At 39.2% G+C, this 27,645-nt stretch overlaps 1 protein-coding gene across 2 annotated transcripts; it reads left to right on the top strand.

Annotated features, from left to right (window-relative positions):
* The first annotated feature begins 125 nt into the window (after positions 1 to 125).
* On the top strand, positions 126 to 27,645 carry cwc27 (CWC27 spliceosome associated cyclophilin). 2 transcript variants are annotated; one of them, XM_038734722.1, is made up of 15 exons: positions 126 to 224; positions 424 to 529; positions 890 to 986; positions 2,406 to 2,518; positions 2,661 to 2,804; positions 3,000 to 3,098; positions 3,192 to 3,295; positions 3,698 to 3,767; positions 4,488 to 4,567; positions 4,659 to 4,695; positions 4,802 to 4,977; positions 14,970 to 15,073; positions 21,831 to 21,940; positions 22,052 to 22,155; positions 27,123 to 27,645. In XM_038734722.1, the coding sequence occupies exons 2-15, from the start codon at positions 488 to 490 to the stop codon at positions 27,283 to 27,285; spliced, it is 1,443 nt and encodes a 480-aa protein (XP_038590650.1). In that variant the 5' UTR covers positions 126 to 224; positions 424 to 487; the 3' UTR covers positions 27,286 to 27,645. The 2 variants fall into 2 exon arrangements, with proteins under 2 accessions (XP_038590650.1, XP_038590649.1); XM_038734721.1 differs by lacking the exon at positions 126 to 224 and having other exon boundaries at positions 320 to 529.

Genomic DNA, 27,645 nt, shown 5'->3' with positions numbered 1-27,645 from the left:
CAGGTTTAAACCATTAAAGTTGAAGTAATTCAACCGGGTTACATATAGTGGAACGAAAGTACTCTGTTGTTCCCGAGGGTGCATTGTTATGGAACACGTGGGTCAAACCAAAAGTCAACTTTAGGGGAGTCTATAATATTGTTTGGGATTGTTCTGTCACCTGCACTTGTACAGGTTGTTACTCATGTGAATGAATTATCCACTAAGTGTAAATTGAAAACTAAGTAAGTGATTTAATTTTAATATTTCAAGAAATTAAAAATAAGCAGTGCGTTTTTTAAGTGAGAAGCCCCCCCACGCACTCTGAAGTAAACAATAATCTTACATGTTTGGCCAATATGGCTGTAGCTGGAAAAGTATGATGTTTTCTACTTGCAAAGCAAGCTAATTTAACAAACGTCACATACTGTTTTATATTTTAAGGTATCAGACGGTGTGAAAAACACAATTCTCTTGCTTCAACGACAAACACAACCTCAGCGGCAGCATGAGCAATATTTACATTCAAGAGCCACCAACAAATGGAAAGGTGAGCGCGACTTTTTGTAATTTAACTTTCATTTTTATCCTTTTACGTGCATTTCAAACAAGATCCCTCAATATATGCTTTAATTTTAAAGTTTATAACGTTGAAGACGTGTAGCTACTTAGCACGTTTCAATGATCACGGTTAAAATGCAGCAATGTGATAAATTACACTTGTAACTTTACACTAACGTTACTACAGTTCTAAAAGTCGTAATTAATTAAAACACTGATACTTTAAAATGTCAATGTACATTATGTCTTGTAGCTAATATTATTTGTTTCAGATGAAATGTTAGAGGGAATATTTTACTCCCTTTACTGGTAAATGTGGAAATGTGGTTACAATGTAATCTTTTCTTAGGTCCTGTTGAAGACCTCAGCAGGAGACATTGACATTGAGTTGTGGTCCAAGGAGGCTCCTAAAGCATGCAGGAACTTTGTGCAACTGTGCATGGAAGGTAAGAATTAAAAAGTCAGCTTCCTGTCTAACACACTGCAGAAGTTTTAAAAACAAACCTGCTAAAGAGCCTTCATTACACCAGTCTCCCAAACGCATCTGCCCAGTTTTTAGAGGTCTGCTTTTACCTTCAAATATACACATCAAATATTGTGCATGAAAAATTCTGCATCCATGTTGCGATTTATATTTCTTCAGATGTATCTGAAAAGACACCGCTATTGACGAACTTTTTATAGTGATATAAAAGGAAGAAGAACAATATATTTATTTTTATAGCACTTTTCGTTGCAGGTAATAAAGTGCTTTATAGCGATCAATGTAAAACATAGACACACACAGTATCACGCACAGTGGTGTGCAGCGAATAAAACATAAAACAAGTTCATGTACAGTTAAAGCAAAAATGTAAATTACGCATTACGTAGTGGTTTGATAAAAGTAAATAAAAATAAATTTAAAATAGTCAATATGGACTGAAGCTAATCACACTTTTTCTGGGGTATGTGGTATGATGGTACTTGCAATTTTAAATAAATATGTTTCCAAAATATACAACAGATGTTATTCTAAAATTATATTAGAATATGCATTCCTCATCCTTGGTGGTGGTGCAACAGTAGGGCTTAAAGGAAATCCCTGTCAATTAAAAATGTGGATTCATATTTAGTGTTAAAATGTTGAAGTTCATTACATTGTGGTTGTGGTTCTATACTTTACATAGAAGTCTAAGGAATTTATATTTTATTTCATGATAGTATAAATACACTTTTAATTATTTTTAATAGTTAATAAGATCTCTGTTTTTAGACATCCTGACAAAATGTCCTTACATGTGCTCACCTTTATGTTGTATAAGTTTCAACAGACTTGTCTCAGACCACTGAGTTCTACGCCCGTGGTTGTAGCTGATTTCATCACTGGTTTGATTATCCACTCATTAATCTCACTACATAGAAATGGAAAATGGATAAAATGAATAGATTTTTTTCTCACAAACCTAGCATTGGTTATTTAACATCTGACATTAATTTCTTTGGTAATGCTTCTTTTTATGGGTCCATAAATTTCCTGAATGAACTATGTTATTTGGTACTAATTATAGGAGCAAAAATAATGTTATTGAAAGAAAAGCTCAATTTAAACCCAATTAAATATTAATTTATCACTGTTTTTTTATCTGCCTGTGAAAACAAACAAATGACCAGCTGTGCAATGACTTAAATACTCTAGTTTAGGCCAGCAATTAATTGCAGTTAATTCACTTGTTCCAATTGAAGACTGTTTTTATTTTTCTTGTAATTACTACATTAAATGACATCGTTATATAACTCATGGAAATAATTGGGAAATTGTTCAGAAATTACAGGCCTGTGAAATAAAGTGTTACCTTATTGTCTTATATTTCTGTATCCTCTAGGTTACTATGATGGCACAGTGTTTCACAGAGTGGTGCGTGAGTTCATCGTTCAGGGGGGAGATCCCACTGGAACAGGGACGGGTGGAGACTCCATCTATGGCCGGCCATTCAAGGTCAGACTGCTTCTCTACTTTTTGATTGTTCTGTATGAATCTGTATGAATGAAAAACTAACTCCTGTGCCCAAGGAAACATTTAGAGGATGTAGCTGCCACTGAAATCATCTTTCTGTGTCTTTTAAAAAAAAATCTTTTAGGATGAATTTCACTCCAGATTGCGCTTCAATCGGAGAGGTTTGGTCGCCATGGCAAATGCTGGGCCGCATGATAATGGCAGTCAGTTTTTCTTCACCTTGGGACGTGCAGATGAGCTCAACAATAAACACACCATATTCGGCAAGGTAAATCTGAAGAACTGTAGCAACCTGTATAAATATTTTCTGTCCGGGTCCAGATTTTTGACATAGGATGTTACTGTCTGCGTGAAACACTTCCCGCATGCTTGGACCCAGATCAGCGTAACGTTAAGAAATCATCAAAGTGTACTTGACCATTTGTGCTTCTCTTTTTTTTTTTTTTTACATTTCCAAACGCAGGTCACAGGAGACACCGTTTATAATATGCTCCGACTGGCAGAGGTTGAATGTGACGACGAGGAAAGACCTTTGAATCCTCACAAAATAAAAACGGCTGAGGTTTTTTCTTCTCGTACTACTGTTTTACTTGCTTGGCGATTATTTGTGTCTGTGGCTTTAAATACTGATGTAAAGACCTTTTGTCTCTTCCAGGTGCTTCATTCTCCATTTGATGACATTATACCCCGTGAAATAAAGAAAACCAAAAAGGAAAAAGACAAAGAGGAGGGAAAGAAATCACAGTCAAAAGCCACAAAGTGAGTGCTCAGACTTCATTTGTCTTTCCGATGTTTTATTGTCTGTATTTTTACAAATGGTTATTTAACAATGTGACTATGACAACCAGTAAACCTTAATACATGCTGTAACAGAAGTTGCCATAATTCATTGATCATTAATCTGGTCACAGAACGATTTTTGAGCTAGTCGAGAGCACAAGATGAAAGTAGCAGTTCCTGCTTGAGTCAACATTGTAATGTAGTTCTTTGTTGGATATCCAGTTAGGTAACGTGATTTTTCAGACCTGAACAAGATATTTTGATGTTATATATTGTTCTTTTCTTATGCTCCTGATTCTTCTTACAGTCTTGTTTTCATCTTCAGTCTCATTGGGTCACTGGCGCTATAACTCATTTATAACGGCATGTTGATTTTTGCAGGAACTTCAGTCTGTTATCATTTGGAGAGGAAGCTGAAGAGGAAGAGGAGATGGTGAATCAAGTCAGTCAGGTACTGAAGTGGCCGTCTCTCTACTAAATAGTGATGTAGCAGTGAAATTACTTGACTATTGAGTTCTACTCGCTGTCAGACAGACCATTAATTAAAACTGACCATGCCTGCCATTGACTCTTTTGTCAGTCAGTCACACGCCACAACTACAGGGATGGTCCAGGTTATCATTTCTGAGCGAGTCTAAACGAAGCCACATGTTTAATCTAATTTTTACAACATGAAACATATAAAAATCAATCCTGTTTTGGATTTAGTGCAGGCTATAAGCAGTAAAAAGCAGTGAAATCAGAGCTAACAGGATTTATCTAGTTATAAAGGTTAGTCAGTATTTTGGCCTCAGGTTCCACCATGTCACATGATTTTAATTCTGGTTCATCTCAGACAATGGCAAATAATGCTGATGGGAGCCATCTGTAAATCTTTTATGCAAGATGAATGTTTATAATCACTACATATGATGGTTCTGGCTGGGCAGTTATACTGAGTATACTGTGCCACAATATTTTAGAATGAAAAGTTAGTCTGCCTGACTAATCTTTGTGGTAATTGGACTTTGAAAATGTAAATGTCTTTGTTTTGTCTTCTGAAAATCCTTGTTGTTCTTAATATTGCTGATTTTAAAATATTAAAATGATATGGAGGTTAAAGAAATAGATGTTGCATTGAAATAAATAAACAAACTAAATCAGCTGCTCACCATTGTTTATGTTTCTTCAGACTCTAAAGGGAAAAAGCAAAAGCAGCCATGACCTCCTGAAAGATGACCCCAGACTGAGCTCTGTCCCAGCAGTTGATAAGTACGTACAAGGACTCATTTAGTATAATTATAAGCGCCTTCTCCTACAACGTCCTTTTCCAATATAAACCTATACTCCTTCTACCTTAAAGGGTAAAGAAGAAGGGGACATCAGGAGATACAGCTGAGGTACGTCAGACGTTCTGTTAAGATTAAAAGTTCCATCTCATTTGCTCCAAAACAAAGTTCCCAGAGTCGCTTTTCTGTGATTGAAAATTTCACTGTGCTCTTCCAGACAGGCGACGAGGACGACGACGAAGTTGAAGGTGACCTGGATGAAGATGAAGAGTATGACTCGGATAAGAAAGAGAAGATGAGAGAGCTCATCAGTAAAAAGCTACAGAAAGAGAAAGGCGTAGAGAAAGCGACGGACCCGAGTGAGGAGGAGCGAGGGAAAAAGACCAACCGCAGGTAAGACTGCATGTTTCTGACCCAACTTTCAATCTGAGTCTCTCTAATTAAACTATATCCAAGAAATGTGAGGTTTGTTTAATAAACAAACAAATAAACTTGAGTTTTCCCTTGGTCATATACAGCTTCAGTAAGTTTCATCATGTTGGTGTTCCACTTGTAATGCAGCGTAGCGGCCTGTTGGGGGAGCTGATGAACTGTGTATACAGAGAATAGGTGACTTTGAGTAACCCTCTCCTGTTTAATGAACACAATCAGATGAGGATCCAAACTTTGTTTTTCAGATAAGCATAAGAATCTCCACAGAGGGAGGATCTTTGGCTTTAAATGATTTTATTTACACCACTGAGTGGTTATTATTTTCTTGTTTATCTGATTAATCATGTGGTCCATGAAATGTCAGATTACAATGATATAAAACACAGCAAATCCATTGTATATATTTTAGGAGCTGGAACCACAGAAAGTCTGGAGGTATTTCTTAAAAATGAACTTAAATGACAAAATCAGTTTCTAAAATTATTGCTGATTCATTTTTTGTTGACTAATTGTTTCAGCTCTACCCTCTGCTGAATCTCATAGTTATTCCCGGATCAATATCAATAGTATACTAATATAGTATACCAATGTGGCATTGCACATTAACATTGGGGGACTCACACGAGACAGAGGAGAAAGAAGAGTCACAATTGAAGTAGCAGAGACCGAGATATCCAGAAATGTAGTTCTTTGCATGGGTCAAGTTCCAAAAACACTGCATCTTACATTTCCCATAGTGCAACTCAGTCGCATTTTTAATTTAGCCACATTAAATGTCCACTTCTTTCAAACCGCACTAGTCCAGTGTGTAATGCAGACTAAACATTTTAAGTCTCAAAGCCCAAGCTTGTACCCTCATGACATCACTATGACATCATCAGGGTCATTTTCTCAGACTTTGCAAAACTCCTCCAGAGCCACAGAAGAAACTGAACTGTGAGTAAGGCTGAGTAGTGCTCCACATGATGAAGTTCATGGATAAAGGATCAGTGTGTAGGATTTAGAGGTTGCAGATTGCAACAAACTGAACCCTCCCATCCTCCTGTTCTAAGCATATAGGAGAAACTATGGTGGCCAGTAAACTTGTAAAAGGCCCTCTCTAGATCTGGTGTTTCGTTTGTCCATCTTGGGCTCCTGTAGAAACATAGCAGACTCCGTGGAAGAGGACCCACTCCCTCTGTAGATATAAAGGGCTCCCTCTTAGGTACACACTGGTCCTTTAAGAAGGTTTTTCAAAAAGTCAGTGTTGAGATGTGTATGTCTAAAATAAGTCCTCATATCCAAGTCTTCCCAAAAATAATCTAATTAATAGTAGCACTTTCGTTTTGAACTGCATTTAATGATATGAATGTTAATATTGAAAGCATGATTTCATGAATATGGTGCTCTTGAGCGTAGCTCCAGCGTCTCCCCAGCTCTCTCCTGGTGTCATCGTCCTCCACATACTGTATCTTTCAGCTCTGTTTCTACACACATCCAGTCACTTTCATGCACACACACACACACACACAACCCCTAAACATGCACATATCTCAGTTGTAGCTCACTGGACCAACATCAGTAGACCTGCTATTTGAAACAGGAATGTTGGCACTCAAAACGAATTACTTACTGTGCTGAAGAAGCAAACAGTACGTCTGTCTGAGCCAACAGTGTGAGTGGAAGGTGTGTGAGATGAAATTAGAATGAAAATGACCTGAGGAGAAGGGAGAGAGTGATTTATCCTTCATCCCTCTTTGATGCTGCTAGTTGGCCAGTTATCTCCCCTCCACATCCTCTTACCAGGTAGCCCTCAACACACATAATCAACATACCCTTATCTCATTAGTGCTAATGGATAAGGGGTGTGTGTGTGTGTGTGTGTGTGTGTGCGCCTTGACTGACAGCCAGTCCAATGCAGGCAGATTGTAGTATATTAAATACAAGCGCAGATTGTTTTGCTACAAGAACTGTAACCCAACACAGTGGTTTGTCTTGGCAGGGAATCAAAGAGCAGGCTGGTAGGTACAGTGTTAGTGCGGGACAAAGGGGGCATTGTTGCAGGGTGAGCTCTGCTCTCCCACCGTTGATTTGCTCATTCAGCTGCTCTGTGGGCAAGGAGGAACACCAACTGGTATCTAGTCACCTTGGGGGCAAAAAAAAGGAGAGAGGATGTTAAAAGCAGCCACTTTTCTCAGTTCTGTTACCGAAACAGGACTTTTGTTGTTTGCTGTTGCGTTTAACGCTCAGATGTACAGTGTGAGATATGTGTGAGGGACAGTTCTCCGGTGTCTGCTATGTACTCAGGCCTCGGCCGAGGGGAAATTTGCAAACCTGATTGACTGAGGTCAAGGCTGCTAAAATTAGGAGTGTCCCCTGAAACCAAAATAGTTTTTGCATCAGGTCAAAGCTATCTTAACGTTGCTGTCCCGCAGCCAGATGATATTCCACTGCAATATCCCATGATTGCAAAAACGCTTGGACTTGCTCGCATTCATGAGCAAGTTGCCAGATAATAGTGTACAGTCACTGAACCAAGAAAATGATAAAGATTGGTGCTCACAATCAATCAACACAGATTCTATTTATACTAAGTTTGTCTCAACTTGCCGTGCTGTTTGATGTTGTTGGTAATGCTTGTGAAGCTTTTGTGCTCACTGTTTGACACTCCTTTTTTTAGTTGCTATTGATCAAGTCTGGTTTTGCTGTGTTTGAAGAAGGCCTCTTTAGAGGGGTTGCTTTATAAAAGACACTACTGAATGAAGTCCCAAAAGCAGTGTATGTGGTAGTCGCCACTTTTGTTAAACCCGACGGGGCATGACTGGAGAAGCAAAATGCTTCCATATGGCTGTGGGACACAGTGTGAGCTGCTTCTGCCAGCAGGGCCTGCTTCCTCTGCTGTCTCTGGTAATGGCTTTTCAGTTACTGCAGGCTGAAGATACTACACTTCCTGTTATTTATAACACTTCTTATCACATACTTCTATATGGTGTATACAATATGTGGCGGCAGACTTTAATAATACAGGTAAAATTACTTTAATAGTCCTAAAACTCAAGACCAAGATTATCACATCATCCACATAAAGTCCCTTTACAGGAGATCAATAAAAATAATAACTGAAAAGCTGTGCCCAAGGGTTTGTGTATCTATGTGATTAGGGCTGGGTGATAAAGTTGAAATCATTATCCTGATATTAACATTGACATTTTCTGATACCAATAAACAACACAAAATGGCAAATAGATGTAAAATCACTGAGAAATAATTAAGCTGATGTTCAAATCTGTGATCGGTTTTATTCACATCTTTTCTTTACTTGTATGTAAAAAGAAAACTTAAATAATGGTGTGTAAAATCCCAGAAAATAGCAAAAACAAATGCCTAGAGCTTCCATTGTGATATTGAAATTGATTGTTGTGTCTAAACACTCAGTCCAAAACCCAAACATCTTCAGCTTAATGACACAAAAGACTACAAACATTCATATTTGAATAGGTGGAAGCAGTGTATTTGTGGTGTTTGTCTTAAAGAATGACTAATCGGTTATGAAAATAGTTGATTTATTTTCTGTCAACTGACTAATCATTGAAGCTGTATAATTTCAGTTTTTAATTACATCTTCAAGCTCTGAATCATTTATTTGTACACAGAAATTTATGGCACAATAAAAAGATAGAACCATATTATTATGACATGATTACACCATAAACAATAATTTGACTTATGACCCAGCTTTCAGTCTGAAGAATGCATCGTCAAAAATAGAATAAAAAGGTCACATAAGAGATTTTTATTTGGCCAAAAAAGCTTGTAGTGCTCTGAAACATCAGTTTATGTTCCTTCTGGCATTTTGCCGTGTGTGTGTGTGTGTGTGTGTGTGTGTGTGTGTGTGTGTGTGTGTGTGTGTGTGTCTTAATAAGAGCTGCCACTAACGATTAGTTACATTTTTGATTGATCTCCCAATTTCTCTTTTAGATTGTAAAGTGTCTCTAACTACTGAAAAATATCCATCACAATTTCCCAGACTGCGAGATGACATCTTTAAATGTTTATTTTTTTCCAACCAGCTGTCTAAAAACCTGCAAACAGAGAATGTTTGGAGTTATTGCTTAAAAATGACTAAAACAATTGCTTATTAAAATAGTTGGTAATTATTTTTTTGTCAGTCAACTTGTTAGTGGATTAATTGACTTATCGCTGCAGCTCTGGTCTTCATCTTTTTCTGGATTTTGTCTTCTGCCAGATTGGTCTTTGATAAAGGATTCTTCTAGCCTTGTGTTCAGTGTAACTTAAATGGGACATCAGACACTAATTATCCTGCCCGAGTGGCCGTACCCCGGACGCTGCGTCACTCTGTATTAATTGGCTGCACCTGTCTCTTGTCATCGGTCATAACCCAATGCGTTCTCAGGGAAAGGTTGCAAAGATCAAGAAAGCATTCGCCGCCGCTTTTGTGCCGAAAACTGCTTGAGATAATCCAGTTCTTGGCAGCCCGATTGTGTATGTTTTGGAACTGCCAGGTTTACACATCTGTGGCCCACTGTAGCATGTCTGCCCCATATGGGGCACTTGCTTGCTGGAAACAGTTCCAGACAACGATGCATGTCTAGGACGAGGGGGTTAAGACTTCTTGAAAATGGATTAAAAACCAGCAGAACCCCACTTGGACTGTGATCAATGTCAACATTTGGCAGTGTGCACTTTTGCTGTCTGACTCTCAAATAAGCAAAATATATAAGAGGAATATAAAATCCACGACCAAATATAACTGATATAAATGAAAAGATGCACTTGATGTTCTAATGTTCTACACAATTCATTACTTTCTTCTTCCATCATAACTAACAGAAGACCAACGTATCTAGTCAATACTTGCAAGGCAGATGAACCGCTCTAAAAGAGGAACCTTGGTCCACTGCGTGGGTAATGTGTTGGTCTAGATCACTCTGCAAAGTCATGCAAATTCCTGTGTTGAGGTTGGATTCCTCCACTCCAGCTCACAGTTCTCCTTGGCTTTTGACCAAGCCATGGAGTGCCCCCTGAGGGGAGTTCACCCAGCCATCTTGTTATTCTAGTACATTCATCCACATCACTTGCTCAGTCGTTAGACTGGTCTGAGTCCACCATAGCAGGGAGAAGCTGCTGCTGCTGCTGCTGCTGCTGCTGCTGCCATCCTTGTGTTGTACTCTGAATAAGACTTGGGTGTTCAATTTTACTTTTAGACATACTTCTGGCTTGTTGAAATCATTCTGTGGCTTTATTTTACCTTTAAACTTTATCAGTAATTACATGTATTAAAGTAACTTTAAGGCTGGACAATTAGAGTACAGAGAAATCCAAAAAAGGAAAGTACGTCTGCTCGCACATTTTGGAAAACGATTGAATTTTTGATGAACCATACAGTCATCACTGTACTATTTTTAAAGTTGTTGAATTCCTGTGTCAGCCTCAGACTCCTGCCAGACACTGGAGTATTAAATGCATGGTTCTGAATCATGAGAGAGTCCTTGGTCTCCTGCCAATCACTTCATATGCTTTCTTTATGAAAAGTTAATCATCCACAGCTCTCTGGGTTTCACTCTTTCTGAATAATCTGAAAGAGTCACAGTAGCTGGCATTAGACCCCAGCCACTAGTAGGGATTCACAAAAAGGATTCACCATCGACCATCTTTCATGTTACCTCTTTAGTCCAAACAGCTCGTCTGCTAGCAAGCTAAAGTCTTTCAGTGAGCTAGTTCAGTTAGCTACAGAACAGTTAACACCTGGCAGTTTCTGGGTGTATTTAGTAACAAATAGTGTCTATGTGAGAACGAGTTTCTGTGGTGCAACCTGATTTGATTTAGTGATGCGTAATTCTAACATTTAACGTTATAATTAGGTTTGAACTTGAAGACTCTGACTCCTTTTCGAGAAGAGGAACGCCTTGGTGCTGTTTGTTATTTTTATAATAAAACTCACTCCTTGCAAGCATTAGTCAAGCTTTGCCATTTGATGATGAGCATTAGTCAAGAGTCATACTTTTTGCTGAATGAGAAATTATACGACATACGATTATTTTTATTAGCGTCCATGTTATTGTTTGTTTTGCCAACAGTCTAAAAATGATTATGATTTATGAGTGTATAAAACAGAGGAAAGCCTGGAACCAGTGAATGTTTGGCATTTTTGCTTGACAAATTACTTAATTAATTACTCAAAATAGTTGCAGATACATTTTCTGTCGATCACATCGGTTCATTGACTAATTGTTTCAGCTGTGACGACATTAGGAGAAGATGGGCATATTTGAATTACAGCACAATCTTATTCTGTGTCTCAATTTGTATACTTCTGTTGGTACACTTCATGTAGTACATCGTGTACACTATGTTTCTTATCAAAAATGATTATATTATGTATTTATTTTTAGATTATGATTATGAGATTGTTTCACAAACACTAATAAACCTCAAAAATACTCTTGCTATGGTAGTCAAAAATAAAAAAACAGAATAATTTGTGATGTGAGGGTCTCGAGAGGAATTTTCTGAGCCCTAAGGTGTGTCTTAACAGGTGTTGTTGGGACTTTTCCTGTCCTTTCTGGCCTCTTTTTCTTTATTGGCACCGGAGCTGTGGAGCCGGTTGTTTGGCCGTTGCCTCGGATACGTCTCTTGTTTTCCGAGTGGCAGCATGTCAAGGCAGGCAGAAAATTATCACTCGGTTCAAATTGTTCCTCACTGTTAGGATATATGCATAAAAACCTCCGCTCTCAGTCCTGGAAACGAGGCCGGACTGGGTTCAAAAAAGAGCCTTGCGTCATACTTGACTCATTTAATATACACTTCGAAGTCGTGTCAAGAAGGTCTCTCTGAACTGGACAAGTAGAGGACAAAGTGATACATCAAACAGTGTGTATACGTACTGTATATATAAAGGGGGTGGATAAAACAAATATATACATGCAGTCTAAAACAATAGCCCTGGTGTTGGCTACTGATACAACAGTAATTCAGGCAGCAGATTTCTGGCCTCACTGCACATCTGTAAGTGGCTTTCTGTTGCCACGAAGGCTCACGCAAAGTGAAACTCTACAGATTTTTACATAAAGATGCAGTTTAGTAGTTATACATTTAATAATGTGTAATATAAAGCCCGTGAAAACAGTTGTTTATTGTCACCTGTCAACCGCTGCAGCTTTCCTCCCTTTCTGCTACGTCTGAGGATAAAACCCTGGAGACTAAAATTTTTCACCAGAAAGTTGCATTTGGGACAACCCAGTTACAAAAGTGGCTGCACACAAGAGTCATATTAAGTCCTCAAAAAAATCTTCAGACCGTCACAGACATAATAACTCACTTACTGGAGTAATTATACATTTTAAACAGAACATTAACTGGCTATGTTTATTTTTGATGGATGTCAATAATCTGTCTTGAATCAACCTTATGTAAAATGTGAAATTCTGAATGTCAGCTATAGTCCCTGTATTATTATATTATTTTACTCACGTCTGGTTGGTCTCATCTGAGTCACCATACTGTATACTGTGTGTCTCAGAAAAGAGGTTTGTTGTCGTTGCTCCTAGACGGAGCTGAGCAGGCGACTTTCTGACGCAAGCCAAGTCTGACTCTGCCAACCAGTTCTGCTCTTGGCAACTCGGTCTGGATTCAGCTGCAACTTTTTTCTTCTTCAGGAAAAGAGAGGACTAACAACTGTATGTCTGACTGATCCCTCGTATGTATCCTTGGAAGCAGTTGTGAAGCTAAGTAGGACGAGACATGACATCGAGTCACAGCCACCGCTCTTAATATTTGCCAAGGCACTTGCAATTAATATATCACTCAGTGTGATGTCTCAATGCTTTTCCACAGATAATGTCAGAGCATTAAACAAAGGTAATATAAGTGTTGGAGAGCTAGAAACAGAAGAATGGAAGTTCCAGATAAAACGAAAGAAAAGGATTTAAATGAATATCAGTACGTAGAAGCAGATGTAAGAAACAAAGGCAGCCATTGTTTGGTCTGGAGATGCTTCACATGTTTCTAGGCCAGGGGCCCAGACTGTGCAGCTTACCTGTGCTTTGTGGCTCTGCAAGAGAATGGGACAAAAACAGAGCTGTCAGGCAGTACAAAAATATTATCATTTCCTAACATAACATATCTGCTCTGCAACTGGCAGTAATCTCAATCATGTGAAAGGGAAGAGTAATCAGCATTGCCTGCCCTGGTTCAGCAGTTAGCCTTGCATGAGCTGGGTTTTGGGCCATCTACCAAAAAGGACACTACCTTGAATAAAGGAGGCGAGGATGTGCCTTGGCCTGCCTCTGTCATCTAGTTAAAGGTTTTATAAGGGTGGCTGGACATGAGCAGTGCCTGTACTACTTAACGGTGTGCCACATGAAGGAAGGAAGTAGAAAGTTTTTCATTACTTCTGCCACTAACAGCATTTGACAGTTATGCATTTCATGTATCACAGGATGTTTATGTAGTTTATTGTACACCACATACAGTAATGTGACATTGCTTTCATCCAAAGGGTTGTGCTCCGCTTTACATGAATATGCACTGCATCCATATGCTTAAGCAGAAGTGTGGACTCAAGTCACACGACTTGGACTTGGGTCAGATTCAAATAAGGAATCTGATGACTTTAGACTTTCGCTCTAAAATCTCGTGAGAGGTGGAAACAGCGGTGCAACACCTCGCCAAGCAAGAATTGTCCTCGAGCGAGACTTTTCTGTTAAAAACAGAGGGTGTCACCAGGATTCCCTCGTAGGGATCCTTTCCATGATGTTGTCAGACACCTGGTCTAACAGTCTGAGCCTGTTGGTGGCAAAAAGAAGCACTTTTTTTGATGGGGGCAATTGCACCGCAGTAATACGTCGCGGCTGCCAGCTGAAGCCATCTACTGCACAGATTCCAAAACCTTGTATACCTACTAGTCATTTCGACGCCAGAGTACCAAAATTGTCTGCAAAGCTCCACGGGCTTTCCCGCAATTTTGGATTATTGCTGATGTGCCACCCGTATGGTCACCTATTGGCATTTATAGGGGGCAGAACCCTTATGGAGACTGTTTTCACATTTGGTTATTGGTCCCTGATTCCAGGGTGGTGCCTCCATATTTATTCATCTTTATGAACAATATTTGTGTTATTATGAACTATATTCATATTTTTTAAATATCTTAAATATTTCCAAAATAACCAAACCTGCCCAACCAGATCACAACTTGTTGGTCTTGGTTTAGGACTTGACTTGGGGCTTAATTACCAAGTTTATAGACTGACTTGTCACTCGCAACAGTAATATTTATCCTCCTCTGTACTTATGTACTCCTAATCATAAGTACAGAGGTGGATTTTAGTCGTATTTTCCCTCACATGCATATATTTTGAAAATATTTAGCTGTACAAGATGGAGTACAGATCTGTATTCATTACCCCTGTTAGGTGACAGCATTTTAATAAGTAAAAAAATACAGCTTTAAGTATTTACAAAGACAATTGCCGATCTCAAAATGAGAAACACATTGACATTTTTCTCACTTGAGTCTGTTCAACCTCAACACACAATCTAGTGCTTTCCAGAAGCCTGGAGGGCGGAACAATTACTTTATTAGGGCTCCATCAAATTTATTGGAGTAACACACGCTCTCAATGTACATTCCTCATTCTTACACTTTCGGAGTGTTTCATGTTTGTTTTATATACCCACATAATTAGCCATGAACATTACATATTGAGAGGCATAATGTTTCAGAACAAGTGATGTTTGTTTGTGAAGACCAGTCAGATTAAAGGTATTGATGTAATTTAAAAAATAAATGATGTTTTGCTTCTTTTAGAGCAGCAGCCAGTGGAGGCAAAAGTCTGCTTTTACCTTTTCACCATGCAGTTGCTCTGTCATCGTTCTTGTCTGTTACAGGTGTAATGTATAACAGTTATATATGTTGAGTTTAAATTTTTCAACCTGGTTTCTCCCACTCACAGTGATGAATTACGGAAAGAGGCGCGCCAATTAAAGAAGGAACTACAGGCCATAAAGCAAAGGAAAGAAGAAAGTTTAAAACCTGCAGTGGATGAAGTCAAGGAGGGTATGTGAGCACATTTTATTCCCCACATTTACTAAAGGATGTGTATCACTGTTACCTATTATACTGTGAATTTATTGGTGGTTGATAATATATTTTACATGTATTTTACCACAACTAGGTGCTTTTAAGAATGTTTGAAAGAGAAATCTTTCACCACAGAGCTCTAAGTGTGAACACAGTCTCAAAGAGGGTGGTCCATGCTACATTCTCCGCTAATGGACACTAAGACAGGCAACCCTCTGATTTTTGTCAATTAGTTGCAGGCGTCTATTTTTTTCCCCCCCGAGGGTCTGCATTTTTGTGTTAAAGCTCACAGAAAATTGCATGGGGGAAAATTGTTGAGTGGCCGCCGTAGTTGCACATCAAACCCATTGTGTGTTTGTTAGTTTGTAACTTTGGCCAATGAGAGTCTGTAAAAAATCTGCCCCCAGATCTCCTCAGGTCTCCACCACACTGCACTCTGTCATGATGCCTTCAATCTTTTGGTTTTTGCTGATGCTGAAACACATTTTTGAAAATTGCAAAAACCTCTTAGGCACAGAGGTTAGCTTGAGGTTGTGTGTGTGTGTGTATATATTGTTGTGCAACAAAACAAAATAGTTTGCAGGGGGTTCTGCAGGGACCAGCCTAACTGTGGGATTACCACCAGCCAAAGACATGATTGGCTTTTGTTGCTCAAACATTACGGTACGCTATCCCTAACCCTCTCCACAAACACTGATGGTTTTATGTTTACAGACACTGAGCCCACTCGGGAATGATTGGGTTCAAAATTTTAGGGGAAAGAGCACAAAATACAATCATTACATTTTACTTTAATACTAAGATTAACTAAGTTCTGCTGGTGTCTCTGACTTAATGTCTTGCTCTTAGGCCCCATCCACGCTGATTGGGTCTTGTAAGTCATGCAAAGCAGAAACATGATGCTGCTGACAGAGTTTTGGATTTGGTATTTTTACTAAAATATTTTGTACTGTGCGAATGACACTTATAGCCTACACTTATAAGTTACTGTGCTCAGACTCCCACTATGTTTTCCGCCGTCACAGCCTCTTTTAACTCCAGTGTTACATTCAGTAACAGTCCAAGCTCGTTATTGGTCCGTGCAAAAAAAAAAAAATGTGATGTGATTCTTCATCTGTATTTCTTTATTCTTTCTCCAAATCTTCTGTAACTACGGAATAGACCATCTGCTTCATGTCTACACCTTCACGCGCACGCCCTGTGTACGTGAACGGCCACTAGATGTGCGTTTTCAGTCTTCAGTTTTAATGTAGACGGAGATCAACTCTGATACGCAGCTAAAACGCTGGTGTAGACGGAGATCGTATTTGTTTTAAATCTCCGTTTTTAAGCTAAAACGGAGTAGTGTGGATGGGGCCTTAGATTCTGCTGGTGTCTCTGACTTAATGTGTTGCTCTTAGTGATATCTGCATAGAGTTAAGCTGTTTCTAAAAACATCCTAAGCATAAAGAGGCATTCTCCTAGTAGATCCAGATATAAACTCAAGTGTTGAGTCAGTAACAGCCCTGCATTGTTATACCGAGTGGCAACTAGCCTAAGCTCCTCCATTATCTTACAAGGTATTTAAACTCTGCCAGGGACCTTTTGTTTTGTGCTTCTCTGGCAGCTTTGCCAGAGGCAGAGTTTCTTTTAAGAGTTCCTCATTACATTTCTGTGTTGGAAGCAAAAGTTAATTCCATTAGATGGAATTCTTAGATGTCATGGGCCAATGGCCACTGCAGGGGAGACGGATGTCTGCTCAAATGCTGTAAATCTTGAAACTCAGCTCGGCCACAGAAGAACACTGTGGTGAGGGCTCGTTTTATCTCATCCCACTGGAGAAGCTGCACACGCACATTAAGGCTCGCACTGACACTGCCATCCCTTACAGCTTAAATCATTCTCCTGGTTCTGCTCTGACCTCTATGTGAAGGTCAGCCTCTGGTCTCTTTTCACTCGCATGCTTCTCAGACTGGTCGGTGTAGGTTCATTGGGTACACGTGCTTTAAAAGCTGAAAGATTTTAGGGCTGGATCTTAAAACTTGTCTTTTTTTAAATTTTTTATTAATTTATCAATGATTTGGTTTATAAAACAGTACAAAACCTAAACATATTCAGTTTACTATCATATAAGACAAAGAAAATCTTAACAATTTAACAAGAAGCTGGAACCAGCACAATTTTTTTCAGCTTTAAGATTTTCTAGATTTACTAGAAGATCCAAAAACTTTCAACAAATACAATTTTTATTATATTCTTATACATTAAATACCAAGTGGTGGACAACACCAGTGGCATTGTGCAGCTCTTCTTGTTTTACATTTGTGTGCAGTAGCTATGTGGAGACTTCAACATGTGCAGACACACCAGCATGTGCGCACTGCAGCAACCAAAGCAAAAAGGTAGTGCTTCTTTTTGCCCCTAAATCTGCCAAATTTGGTCAGCGGGAACAAAATTGACTTCATTTGGTTTGACTGGCAACTCTATCCACGAGCATTTAATGATTCCCTTCTTTAGTTTCAAGGGTAAAGTGAGAAAAAGCAGACAAACCAAAGCATTGATGAAAATGATCAAATTGGTCTTAGGTTGTTCTGGTAAGAGGGCTCTGTGAACCATAATGACAGACTCTAAGATCATTTACTGGATTTGGATATTTAAGCAGTTATTCCTATGTCCTAATATATTGTCATTTGTTTATGGTGTAACCAACCAACCAAGAGGCAGCTTGGAAAGCTTGTTCAAACGGTTTCGTCTGGTGACTTAGAGGTTGAGACAAATACCATTAATCCCTCAGCTAAGGACCTTTGTGGCGTGTCATACCCTTCCCTCCCTGTGTTTACCATTTATGCCTACGTCGTCAGCTGTCCAATAAAAGCAAATGCCAAAAAATAATCTTAAAAATGTTGATGACACAGTGAGAAGTACCAATTTTGTGTTTCATTGCAATACATCTTGTAGCGCAGTAGGACCAGAGGTGAACAATCATTGCATGAGTTTTGTTGAGGCACATTTCTTAACATAATTGTTTTTGCTTTTGTTCTGTTTTCATTCTGTGGTTTTAAATTAAGGTTGGACTCTAACATGATGTTGTGTCGCAAAGTGCTAGCTCATGGTGGCTCTCTCTTATAATAATAATATTATTACGAAGAGTACAGTCTAGAGCTGCTCTGTGAGAAGTGAAATTTAGATAACTTCTGTTATGAATTGGCACTATATAAATAAAATTGAATTGAAAGTTGGGTTTGCGTCAGTGTAAAGTGGATTTAAGAGCAATACATTCCCACAGTTTGGCCATTATTCAGGCACTTAAATAGCTTAAACTTACTTTTACTATAATACATTTATACTAGGTCTGGGTAATAAAACAATAATGAAAATTATTGGATATCATTTTCCTCAATAACAATATAACAAAGGTTCAATCAATGTTCAATTAATGTTTGATTTAATTGATTTGAATTATGAACTAATAAACACGTTTTCAATTAAGACATTTATTTTGTTGAGGAATAGGGCCTGAAAAGGTTTTTACTTAATTTTTACTAGAGCATATTTGTTGAAAACAGATTTTATCATAATAGTTTTAAATGTTCTGCCTCAGATCTGTGAAGTGATCCACTGTTTTGGTATCAAGTGTTTGTTCTGACCATAAAGAAAAGTTTAAAACCACAATTAACCATCTGGTTTCTTCAACTTTTACTCAGGAGCAGAAGTCAGCCTTAAAACTTATAAATAAATAATAATGATTTGACATTTATCGTGATAATTATCGAGATTGAGTGATGTCGTGATAACATCGATCAGCCCTAACTTATGTGAGACAGTTACCTTCTTTTTTATTTCTGTCGTAATTCAGTCGTCTGTTGTACCCAGCCCGTAGATGCATAAAATACACACACAGAACACACAAAATAGAGTAAAGATCTTTAACTGAAATAGGCTGATTTTCTGTAATATTGCTATAAATGTGACTCTCGACCATCACGCCAAAGTTCTGCATTAAATCAGTCAGTACCAATTCCTCATCCTCCCCAACCATCAGCCGCCCACATGGCTGGCATGCACATGACTTTAAATTTGATTGGAGTGAATAGCAAAATGTCTCTTCAGACATTTTTTTTATTCCTTTTGTGCATTATTTTTTCATCACCCATCAATTATAGCCTGTTCCTGTAGTCTGGTTTTCTCTCTCTTGGCATGACCGCTGGGTGCTACAGCCAAAAATAAGAGAGCCATTCTGAAACCACTGTCCATTCAATACCCACCCTAAATGATGTGGCAGCAGTCTTTATCCCCCGCAGATATTACACAGGTTATGCCTGCGTGCTCTTGGTGTTTTATTACCCTGATGCCTGTTGCATATTGTTGACTTTGAGAAAGAAGACGAAAGTAGAGTGATATTTGAAACGCTGATTACCTTGTGATCAAGATTAGCGTGTTATTTTGCCTTCTCAATATACCGTTTGACAGTTTTTGACCACGTTAGTTATTTTCACAGGACTCTTCTGAAATATTTAGCAGTCTTGGTTGTTGCATATTCGAAGATGGATAGTTGGTGTTGACCTCAGAGCACTAACTGACAAAATCATCAGAGCACTAACTGACAAAATCATCAGAGCACTAACTGACAAAATCATTTTTTATGTGTTTTTTTTCTCCTGTAGAAGAGGCGTTTGTCGTCCACAACAGCCTTTAGTTGCTACAACATCAGCAGCTTGATTTGTAGCTCTCTTGAGCCCAGGTGACAGGAGAGGGGAGGAATGTAGTTAGAAAGGCCATCAAACTCAAAGATAGTAGTTAGTGACAACAGCTGGAGAAGGTGATGTGTGTTCCTCATGTAGGACCTTGGGGCATCATCAGTCAGCATCCAGCATGTCACAGGCTGCAGCGGGTAGGCAGACCAGGAGAGGTGACGGGGGGGGGGGGGTCACTTGTTGGTGTCATAAATCAAGAGAAAAAGGTTTGCCCCTCGAGCAGCAGAGCAGATTTCCATGTTGACACACTGCAAAGTGGAGAAAGTGTGGCTCTTAGATTTCCGGGGCTGTGTTGGAAAATTCCAGTGACTGCTCAGTATTTGCAGAGAAATGTGTTTTTCTTAAATGATAGCCGACTTGTCATTTTTACAGTTTGTGTATGGATTAAACAAACAAGATATAAGGTGTTACTAAGCTTGAGAGGTGGCAGTAGACTGATTTTGTTAACTTCAGACAGTGAGACTAGCTGTTTCCGGTCGTTATGCTAAAGTAAGCTTCTTACTTAGCGGACAAATATGAGAGTGGTATCGATTTTTTTCATCTAACTCTCGGCAAGACATAAAATAACCATTTTCCCCACAATGTGGAACTATTCATTTTAATATCTAAGCACTGAGAGCTGTAAAGACCTTCGTTTTGGAGAGACGGAGTCTGAACTTGGGCGGTGCTGTGGTTAGCACTGTCGCCTCACAGCAAGAAGGTCGTGGGTTCCAACCTTGGTCCTTCCAGGCCTTTCTGTGTGGAGTTTGCATGTTCTCCCCGTGGGTTTCCTCCGGTGCAGAGTGGGTAACCTCAGGTTAGTTTAGGTATGTTAGATAAACCTAACAGTCTTAAACTTTATATTACTGTTTGATTAGTAGATCTCAGTAAGCACTTTATCTTTTCATAGTCACGTCCCTTTCTGACTTTACTGCTCATAAATGGTCATATGAATAAATATACATTAACAGAAACTCATAACATTGCAGCTCTTAATAAATGACAAACAGTCAACTTTTCGCTGTTACATCATTAATTCGGTGCAGCAGAATGTGTCTCAGTGTCCAGTCAGAAGTGGCACAGCTTGGCACAGCTGTGTGTGTGTGTGTGTGTGTGTGTGTGTGTGTGTGTGTGTGTGTGTGTGTGTGTGTGTGTGTGTGTGTGTGTGTGTGTGTGTGTGTGTGTGTGTGTGTGTGTGTGTGTGTGTGTGTGTGTGTGTGTGTGTGTGTGTGTGTGTGTGTGTGTGTGTGACATCACGTTTTGTTGTGGAAAGAAAGTGCTCCACCGGCCAGCAGACTGTGCTCACTGTCTGCCACTCGGTGACTTCACTGCCTGCGTCTCTGAGCTGTGAGATTTACAGAAGCACATTAACTGCATGAGACACCAATGTCAGCGTGCTGATTGTCTCTCCTTTCATTCATGATGTGAGACTACTTCACACGTACCGCAGAGAAGGACAGTCTGGTGGGAAATGATTCCCAGCATTGCCGTCAGCACTGCAGCTTCACTCTCTCTGCCTACATTTGACAACACACACAGATTACACGTCTTTATATGTAGCTGCTCTAGTGTCCAGTTTTACATTTCAGGCCCTTATTAGAGCTGCACCTAATTATTATTTTACTATCAATTAAGAAATTATGATTGATTAAATTTATTGTTTAGTGTATAAAATGTCACAGAGAAGTGAAAATATTGTTTTTTCCCCAATTTCCCCGAGTCCAAAGTGGCATCTTTAAATGTCTTGTTTCGTCCAAACAACCAACAGTCTAAACCCACAAAGATATTCAGGTTACTGTCACAGAATAGTAAGAAAAACTGAGAATATTTACATTTGAGTTGGTGGAACTAAGTGAATTTTTGCCATTTCAAGTGTAATTATGTCCAAAACTAAATAATTTAAGATTTGAATTATATAGAGAAAACTGGAAAATCAATCTCATTGAGCAAGCAAAAATATTTAGATAAAGTAAATAAAGCACTAATAGTAATTAGTAGTGATGTCTCCCTTGTCTCTCCAGTGGATAAAAAGCCATCCAGCGAGGCCGTGGCTGAGTATCTGGAGGGACGAAAGAAGTACGAAGAGCTCAGGACACAAAAAAGGAAGAAAGGCTCAAACAGAGAAGAACAGGTTAATAACTCAATATGTGGCCATCACTTACTGAACTTCAAATTGATGGATCAGGGACTTTCCTTGTTAATTTGCATCTTGTGTATTGATGATGTCTGATCTTTTTGGTAGACTCTGGCCCTCCTCAGTCGTTTCAAGTCCAAGCTGTCTTCGGCCATCACTGAAGGTCCAGAGGAAGACGTGGAAGAGCTGGCAGAAGATGACGACAAAGGATGGTCAGTGAGCCTGATACCGTTTAAGATATATATTTGGATTTTTTATTTTTATTTACATGGTTTTGTGGTCATCTGTCATTGTGGAATCAAAACATTCTTAAGTTTGTTTGAATTTACTTGCAAAGTCACACTGACCACCATTACTATGGGTACCGTCCCTCTAGCTGTTATTTGCTGAACTAAGGCTTGTTGGCGTGGAAGTTGTGGAAATAATACTGCACCAACAACCCACTCCGCACACTTGGCTGTCATTGGGCCAATTTCAAAAATCAAAACTGGCCATACAGTTGCAGAATCACCTGTTGTTGATCACAGGGCTCTGGAGTTTGAGGCAAGGGTCAGACCATGATCTTAATACTCCCCACGGTTTCATTGGTTTGGTTTTAAGAACCCCAACGTTACTGTTTGGTTCAGTCTTTCTCATCAACCTCAATTCCATTAAATAAAATAAAAAGACTTCTTAAAAAGACACCGTACGTAACCTGCTCAGCAGCCAACAACAGGCAGACACAGTTAGAGACCCGCTGGTGAACATAGTGGAGCATTTAGCAGCTAAAGAGCCGGATATTTCCCTCCGGAGTTTGTAGAGACCAAACAAAAACTTAAAGGAGAGTGAGCATATGTAGACTAGAAACACACTTCCAAATGAATGTTATATTGCTTTGTGTCTGGATGTGTAAATGGGTAGGTGGTTTTGCCTTAATAACTTTATAAGATGAGAATATATCAAGCTTGTTCCACTGCCCCAGAGTCACAATAATCTATTAGTGTAGTTTTGAATCTGTTCAACTGATAGTGGCAAGAAAAAGTAGCTTAATATAATGTGGTAATATTAAGGTAGAAATTAAGTGCTGAGAATCTTTTTCAAACAACAAACTATTTTGGCTTTACAGTAAGACTTTACATGACAGAAATCACGCAATCTATTCACTATTGAAATGACACCAATTTGAATCATACACAGATAAATAAACTACTGGATTGTTGCATGGCGCAGCCTTCACTTGCTGCGGTATAGCTCAAAATTGTTAAATAAACTTTCATATAAATGTTTTAATTGTTTCTCATAATTTCTTTCTCAGGTCAGGTTATTAATGTTTTTTTTCACTTCAGTATTTGTTACTTTATCTTCAGTTATTGTAATTTCATACCAATCTTAAGTTTGGAAGTCATTTGTATTTAGTATTTTATGATAAACGTTCAATGTATGAATGCTCCTGGAAAAGGACTACTGGATAGGACAGAATGAAATAGCTTCTGTGTAAGCAGTCCTGCTGAGATTTGAATCACTGACACTATTCACTTTAGCAAATATTAGTAGCAGCACGTGAGCACCCCGGGGTCCTGAGTGCTCCTGGAGAGTTCAAGAAGCAGTTTGGCAAACGCCCTGTTTTGTGGACGGTGAAGTTCAAGCATGAAAAGTTGGCACAGAAAGGCCTTTTTCATTACTTTGTGTTGTTCCTGTTGATACCCTCCTGGTGAACACGAGATTGTAAGAGATTGTAAAAACTTTTTATGATATATATATATAATGTTAAGAGCAGCATAAATGAGACACTAAAATGCAGAAAATCCTTCTGTGTACCAGGAATGATGAAACTGATCTTTGTCAGATCCAAAGCTTGCTTCAGGTTCTGATAAATGTGTGTGAAAGTTCAAGTGTTTGTGTGTGTGTGTGTATATGTGTGTGTATGTGTGTGTGTGTGTGTGTGTGTGTGTGTGTGTGTGTGTGTGTATGTGTGTTTCAAGTTGGGATTTCAACCCGCAGCCACCAGATTGGCCATCAGGAAATCAGCCCTGACGCTGTGTTTTCCTCTCAGATTCTGTTTTTCACCAAAGATCTCAAAGTCTAACTACACGGAGTAGGGGTTTGAAATGAATACCATGTGTTTGAATTTGAGCAAAGTGTCTGTGTGTGAAAGATTTAGAATAACAAAATCTGTAGTTGCTATTAGTCTCGAGAAGCCCCCTTGAAGTGTAGTCTGTCTGTGTGTGGGGACCCTAATGAATTTCAGAAAAACCTTGGCTGGCTTTTGGAGCCTCTCCCGGGCTATAGACACCTCACTGTGCCGCCCCCGCCAGGTATGGCGAGAAGGGAAGGACAGCGGCAGTAGCATAGCAGTCCTAGAAAAACACCAGTGGGAAGTCTGTGCCACTCTAGGAGCACTGCGAACAGAATGTGGGTTACAACAGGTCAGACATTGGAAGTCAAGTCTGGGCCAGAGGAGGTAAACTATTCCATCTGTGTCTGTGTCTACAAATTCTGACTCTCCCTCTTCAGCCCCCCTCCTCCTCTCGGTCTACGCTAACACACACAAGCTCTCAGAGATCACACTCTCAATGCAAAGAGCCCTCCGTCACTCTCACCGACCCTCCTGCACTCCTTAATTCCCACCCCCTACTTGAGCAAAAAAAAGAAAGAAACACAAGAAAAATAAATTTGACGAAAGGCTTCTGTGGCCTTGCACCGTGGCCGCGCAGAGCGGTTTTGATGAGCCCTGAACACTTGGTTTCCACATCACCTCTCGGAGCCGTACGACACTGAGGCTGTACGGCCGGCGGGCTGTCATCGCCGAGACTGCTAGACAAATTATCAGAGGCGGCCCACTCTCACTGCAGGAGTCCTCAGGGTCTGCCAGAGTCTAGCCATGACATTCTAGATGAGCTGTCACAACTCCTGCCGATTTCAAATGAACACCGGAGAGAGCGTGCACAAACACACAGGCTGACACTCAACACACCCAACCTGTGCACAGAACAGAGCCCATATATACCACTTATACACTATACACCGGAGATAAGGCATCAAACACAAAATCTTTTAGAATATACAAAAGAGAATATACAGGTTTCTTTATTTAGTACAGCCAGTTTGAAACACACTGGGCACAATATACACGTCTAGACATACAAGGTCAAGTAGATAAGAAAGACCAGCTGATCCTCAACTTTAAAGTGACAGTCAAAGATTGAGATGCAGTTTGAGGGAAGCTGTTGTAACTGATGGTGCATGTTGGCTTAGTGTATGGACAAGGACGGAGATAGATTGAGATGTCTCAATATGAACTCATGATCAATGTTGTAGACAACAGATCTAAAACGGCAGCCGTGTAATCGCCCCGTGTCCCCGGTTTGAGTCCGGATTATGACCTTTGTTCTGTCTAGTATATAATAAAGCCAGAAAGCTGCCTCAAGAAAAACCTTTAGGTTTATCACATCCCGTTAATGTATTGAAACAAGGGTCTGGTTATGCTAGAAGAGAAGTGGTTCGTACACAGCTGGCCAATCCAATTTTTTTTTGCCTGTAACATGGCTAAATATGGATCCTTGTAGTTGATTAGTCCACTCCTGCGTTGTTTAGATTTACATTGGCATCAAGAAAATGTGTTTTATCTGTGGAGCGCCTGACACTGATATCTGCTGTGAGGAATGTCCTGATTCTTTAATCTGTCTTTGGGGGAAGAGAAACTGACCGGGAAATGAAAGACACATGAGCGTCTGTTCTCTGGGGACCAGGGCTTTCTTTCAGGCGTTTTGAACTGCTAAGATATTTGATATTTGTTAAAACTTATAGTACTAATGAACTATTAAAATACCTGCTTAATGTTCCCCTCTCAATTGAATTGTTCTTTTAGTGGGATTATGTGCATAGTTTTTGCTAAGCTTTAAATACTAGTATTAATATGTTCGTATATTCCCCAACCAGACTCACCAGACTTTCTTTAAATTCCTACAAGGCTTAAAATCTGTGTTCAAAGCAATTTGTGTGACCCAGGCTTTAATTTGGCTTCCCAGGGACATCAGTACAGAATATTTTGAAATATTTTTGTCTAATTGATAAAGTTCAGCCAGTCACTTGGATAAAGTTATTTCATTTGATTCAATCTTTGCCTTCATAGCCTATTATGATTAATTTAAAGCAACTGTACACAACCTGCCCGGCACCAAACAGATGACAGACAATGTTAGCAACTAGCTGACGAACATAGTGGCTAGCTAAAGAGCCAGATATTTCCCTCGGGAGGTGGTGCAGTACAAAACAGACCAAATGGGCAAGTGAATATTGGACTTAAATTCATCTGGTGGCCTAATGCTAGTGCTAACGTCGCACTGTGTCTGCTGGATCTGTAAATTTGCAATTGTTCGAACTTGTTTGCCATTGTTTTGAAAGGTTCTCTATAAATAAAGATTACTATTAGTAGTATTAATAATAATAATATTATTATTATAACAACTTTATAAGGTAATGAGATAATATGTTAGATGTTGGGCTTTTACCCTGTCTTCCCTAAGTGGCCAGAAAAATCACTTAATTCAGCCTAAATGCGCACCGCAGTTTAAAAGCGTTACTCAAAATCTTGATCACAAATCATTTAATGATTTTTTATTTAATTTAGATTTGTCCATGTTTTGTGTTGTGTCTGCTGTAACAAGCGAATTTCCCCACAGTGTTGGATAAATTAAGTCAATCCTAACTTAAATAGACTTAACTAAACGTTTAGTATTGGGTTACAAAGGGAAAGATCTCGCAACACAAGAAAATTAAATCTGTAGTTTGTAATGATTTACTGTGGATTTGCAGCAGTTATGTTGAAACAATTATGGGTATTTGATAAAGAATTTCAATTTCAAGATAGACCTATGTTGCATTAAAAGTATGCTAATGCTCCATTGCGTTCATTCTTTATTATTCACTTTTATCTGTTTCATTGTTGTTATAAATGAAGTTAATTATTATTATTCTGATAATGGTGTTCATGTTCAGCAACTGGAAATAAAATTCTTGCCAATTGAATAATAGAAATGGTTTCTCAAATTTAGGTTTTTCCCATTTTTTGATAATGATATTGTAATCAAACTGCTCAAAGCAAAAGGAGCCTCTTGGTAAAAGTTCTGCTGCGATGTGATTTAGTGGATGCTCTGCTGCTGTTCTTTGAACTCTCTCCACCTCTCTGCGTCTGATTTAGGATGGGCCATGTTCTGCAGTTTGATGAGCAAAGCAGAAAAGTCAAGGATGCCAACATGCAGGACGAGGACACTTTCGAGATCTACGACCCTCGAAACCCCGTCAATAAACGAAGGAGAGAGGAGAGCAAGAAGATCATGAAGGAGAAGAAGGCCAAGAGGTGAGGTCATGAGGTCGAAGGTCAGGTTCTGTCCAATCCATGTGACTGAAAAACCAGTCCTGCCTGTGCGCTTTTGTAACCCTCTAAATCGGTCTCCTGGCTCCAACATCTGGATTGTGGATGCTGACCTGAGCCCAAACGATCCCTGTAATCTGTGATGGAAAGGCTTCTTCACTTGGAACAGCTGCACCTGGACAACGCTCAGTGAAGACTGTGGTCACAGTAAAGGTTGAGGTTGTGATTAATTGTAATGTTGTTAACTTTTCTAAGCCATTCGTTTCCTGTTTATTTTGTCTAAAGCTTAAATGTGAGCATTGGACTTTACCAAATAAATAATAAATTGCATTTTGTAAGCAGACTGTTA

Source organism: Micropterus salmoides, unplaced genomic scaffold (genome assembly GCF_014851395.1).
Source record: "Micropterus salmoides isolate LMB-PRFRI ecotype aquatic unplaced genomic scaffold, ASM1485139v1 Ms_hic_scaffold_20, whole genome shotgun sequence".
NCBI classification, from domain to species: Eukaryota; Metazoa; Chordata; class Actinopteri; order Centrarchiformes; family Centrarchidae; genus Micropterus; species Micropterus salmoides.
This window is presented reverse-complemented; position numbering and strand designations above follow the sequence as displayed.

Bases quoted from the DNA above. Each gene is read 5' to 3' on its own strand.
- cwc27 (XM_038734722.1), top strand. From the start codon at position 488: ATGAGCAATATTTACATTCAAGAGCCACCAACAAATGGAAAG. The intron at 3,296-3,697 runs GTGAGTGCTCAG...TGATTTTTGCAG, and splicing joins TCACAGTCAAAAGCCACAAA to GAACTTCAGTCTGTTATCAT. The intron at 4,696-4,801 runs GTACGTCAGACG...GTGCTCTTCCAG, and splicing joins CATCAGGAGATACAGCTGAG to ACAGGCGACGAGGACGACGA.